Raw genomic sequence first — 3,693 nt, 5'->3', positions numbered from 1 at the left:
TGACTTCATGCAGCTGAGTAGGGAAAGCGCTGCAGTCTGTCACACTGGCAGCTGCCCAGTGCACTATCGTGGCCACATTTGCGGCAATTGCAGCGCTATTGGGAGCGGTGCATTATGGGCAGCTATCCCACAGAGCACCTTTTCCCATTCTGGCACCGTGGGTTGTGGGAAGGGGACGTGGGTGCGGAGGATTCTGGGTCCTGTCCCAATGCTGAGAGGTATGCTGACGAGTCTCTCCACCACATCACGTTTGGCTATCGAACTATTCCTTAAGATCCAAAGTGACAGTGAGAGTGAGGGTGAGGATTCCGACGATGCTATCGAGACGCGTAACGCGTACGACACAAAATTGCTTGTGGCATTCACGGACATGCTTAGCACTGTGGAACGCTGCTTTTGGGTTCGGGAAACAAGCACCGAGTGGTGGGATCACATCGTCATGGAAGTCTGGAATGACGAGCAGTGGCTGCAGAACTTTCGGATGAGAAAAGCCACTTTCATGGGACTGTGTGAGGAGCTTGCCCCCACCCTGCGGCACAAGGACACGAGATTGAGAGCTGCCCTGCCAGTGGAGAAGCGGGTGGCTATTGCAGTCTGGAAGCTGGCAACTCCAGACAGCTACCGGTCAGTCGCAAACTAGTTTGGAGTGGGAAAGTCGACTGTTGGAATCGTGTTGATGCAAGTTTGCAAGGCCATTAATCACATCCTACTCAGAAGAACCGTGATTCTGGGTAACGTGCAGGAAATAGTGGATGGCTTTGCACAAATGGGGTTCCCTAACTGTGGAGGGGCGATAGATGGGACGCACATTCCTATTCTGGCACCACCCCACCTAGGATCCGAGTACATTAATCGGAAGGGGTATTTCTCTATGGTTCTCCAGGCGCTTGTGGATCACTGTGGGCGTTTCATTGACATTAACACAGGCTGGCCTGGAAAGGTGCATGACGCACGCATCTTTCGGAACACTTGGCTGTTCAGGAAGATGCAGGCCGGGACTTTTTTCCCAGAGCGGAAGATCACGGTAGGGGAAGTTGAAATGCCCATTGTGATCCTTGGAGATCCCGCTTACCCGTTAATGCCGTGGCTCATGAAACCCTACACAGGGAGCCTTGACAGCAGCAAGGAACGGTTCAACTACAGGCTGAGCCAGTGCTGAATGACTGTGGAGTGTGCCTTTGGCCGTTTAAAGGCCCACTGGCGATCTCTGTATGGGAAGCTGGACTTGGCCGAAAGCAGCATCCCCACGGTTATATCTGCGTGCTGTGCGCTCCATAATATTTGTGAAGGGAGGGGTGAAAGCTTCACTCAGGCATGGACCTCCGAGGTTCAACACCTGGAGGCTGAATTTGCACAGCCAGAGAGCAGGGCTATTACAGGGGCCCAGCGTGGGGCTGCAAGGATTAGGGATGCCTTGAGGGAGCAATTTGAGGCTGAAAACCAGCAGTGATATCTGGTGCCCTGCACGGGAGTGAAGTGCAGTAGTTCCCATCTTTAGGAATCAGAGTCTGCTTAGCAGACAAGCAGACTTGCAGTGCCTGTTTATTTCCTGGGCTAAGGAGTCTTTTACTTTATGCAATAATAAAGAATGTTTTCAAAGCCAAAGAATCCATTTATTGAAAAGAAAAAAGGGGGTGGAGCGGGGAACAGTGCAATCACAGATTCGTGTATGTCCTGTCTGGTGTGCTGTGCAGTGAGTGCTGCACTTCAGGATAGCTATACTGCATGGTGATGGGGGTTGAGTGCAGAGGGTAAGGGTCGTGGTTTCCAGGGCTGGGTAGTGAAGATACTGGTGTTGGAGGCAGTGGGTGGCATGAAGAACACGGAAGTTGGGGAAAGTGGGTTGGAGGTGACAGTGGGGCACAACAGAAAGAGTTTTGGGACAAGGGCTGTAGGGAGGGTGGCGTTTGCGTTTTCGGTACTGCTCCTCTTTCTGCATGGCTACCCGCTCCTGGATAGCATCTGCTTGGTGCTCCAGGATGTTGATGAGCCTATCAGTGCTTTGCTGCCGGTGTGCGGTGCTTTGCCGCCGGTGCGCTGCGTTTTCCTGGCGGATCCTGCTTTCTCTCTCCCTCCAGTCCTGTGCCTTCTCGTTCTCTTTAATAGATTGCCGCATCACTTCTTGCAGCATGTCTTCTTTGCTTTTTCGCGGTCTCTTCCTGAGTCTTTGCAGTCTCTGAGCAGGAGATAAGAGGGACGGCTGAGGTCTCAAGGTTGATGCAGCTGTATAGGCAAAACGTAACATTTAACAGAGGCAGCATTGTTTATACCAGACAGAGTAATGATTCCCCCCACACTTAAGGAGTAGAAAACATACAGGGTCTACACAATAGCATAATTTTCCCATCCGAAACAGAGCACACATATCCCAGGGGAGCCTCAAAATTGTGAGTAATGGGGACTGATTGTTTCAGGGCTGCACTGTCCTCTGGGTTTCTGTGCCTTGGGGAGGGCCAACAGCTTCAGGGAGCACCTAAACTGAACACTGTCCCAACATTTTCCACAGGAGTTCATCCTGGACGATATCTCGCTGCTGAGGGTGACCTGGGAAACAAGGGAGGGTCTTCTACTGCAATGTGGCTTCTGCCCTGGCCCATATGCAGCTTGCCTGTGTGCAGCAATGGTCCCCCCACCCCTCGCAGCACAGTGGCGCAGACACGTTAGCCTGGCTGGGACAAGGACCACGGTGGCTCTCCCTTAAACCTGCGCAAGCGCATTGCACATGTTCTGGATGAGACATTCGAAGAGATTACCGAGGCTGATTACCGCGATGTGATAAACCACATCAATGCACTATTCCGCATCTAGGCATGCATGCCTAACCTCCTCTCCCAAAGAGCCTGCACCGAAAAAATTCCTTGCCGAAAAAAAAAAAAACGCTTACCGGGAACCTGCTCTTCTGTTTGTCCTCCATCAAATACCGGCCGCTGCAACTGGTTACCATCCTCCTGGCTGGAGAAGAGCTCCTGGCTGCATGGCTCCAGGGATTCCGGGGTGTCTCCATCTGGCCCACCACCATCACTCCCGTTTTCCTCCTCCTCTTCCTCCTCCTCCCGCCCCCACACCGGCTCTGAAGTGTCCATGGTGGTGCTCGGAGTGGAGGTGGGGTTAACCCCAAGTATCGCATCCAGCTCCTTGTAGAATCTGCAGGTCGCGGGGGGAGCACCTGAGCGGCCGTTTGCGTCGCGGGCTTTGCGGTAGGCACTCCACAGCTCCTTGACTTTAATCCTGCACTGCAGGGCGTCCCGGTCATGGCCCCTTTCCATCATGTCCTTTGATACCTTCCCGAAGGTATCGTAATTCCTACGGCTGGAGCGCAGCTGGGACTGTACAGCTTCCTCCCCCCAAACACTGATGAGGTCCAGCAACTCGCCATTGCTCCATGCTGGGGCTCGCTTGGTACGTGGAGGCATGGTCACCTGGAAAGATTTGCTGATAGCACTCCACGCCACATCAGGCTGAGCAAACAGGAAGGGGATTTTTAAAATTCCCGGGGAATGTAAAGGGTCGGTCACATGGTTGGTTACCTGAGGCCAGGGCAGTAGAGTTTGAACTGATGACCAGAGTGGCTAGAACAGGCATTGTGGGATACTGTCGAATAATTCTGGAGGCCATTCACAGCGCATTGGGTGGCCACACTGGTGCTGCGGCGCTGCAGCGGCAGCGCTGCACTCGCTATTCCTCTCGGAGAAG

General features: G+C 53.3%; 1 protein-coding gene across 1 annotated transcript; it reads right to left on the bottom strand.

The window, feature by feature from the left end:
• Window positions 1-733: 733 nt before the first annotated feature.
• LOC128843629 (uncharacterized) lies at window positions 734-3,390 on the bottom strand. The gene is made up of 2 exons (XM_054040611.1): window positions 2,885-3,390; window positions 734-2,223 (listed from the first exon to the last, which is right to left on the bottom strand). Exons 1-2 carry the CDS (start codon window positions 3,267-3,269, stop codon window positions 1,595-1,597), a joined length of 1,014 nt encoding a protein of 337 aa, XP_053896586.1. The 5' UTR covers window positions 3,270-3,390; the 3' UTR covers window positions 734-1,594.
• Between the last annotated feature and the right edge of the window lie 303 nt (window positions 3,391-3,693).

Source organism: Malaclemys terrapin, chromosome 9 (assembly GCF_027887155.1).
Source record: "Malaclemys terrapin pileata isolate rMalTer1 chromosome 9, rMalTer1.hap1, whole genome shotgun sequence".
Classification (NCBI taxonomy): Eukaryota; Metazoa; Chordata; order Testudines; family Emydidae; genus Malaclemys; species Malaclemys terrapin.
This window is presented reverse-complemented; position numbering and strand designations above follow the sequence as displayed.

Coding starts and splice junctions, on each gene's coding strand:
- LOC128843629 (XM_054040611.1), bottom strand. CDS start 3,269: ATGATGGAAAGGGGCCATGACCGGGACGCCCTGCAGTGCAGGATTAAA. Junction 2,224..2,884: donor AACAGAAGAGCAGGTTCCCG/GTAAGCGTTTTT, acceptor TTGCCTATACAG/CTGCATCAACCTTGAGACCT.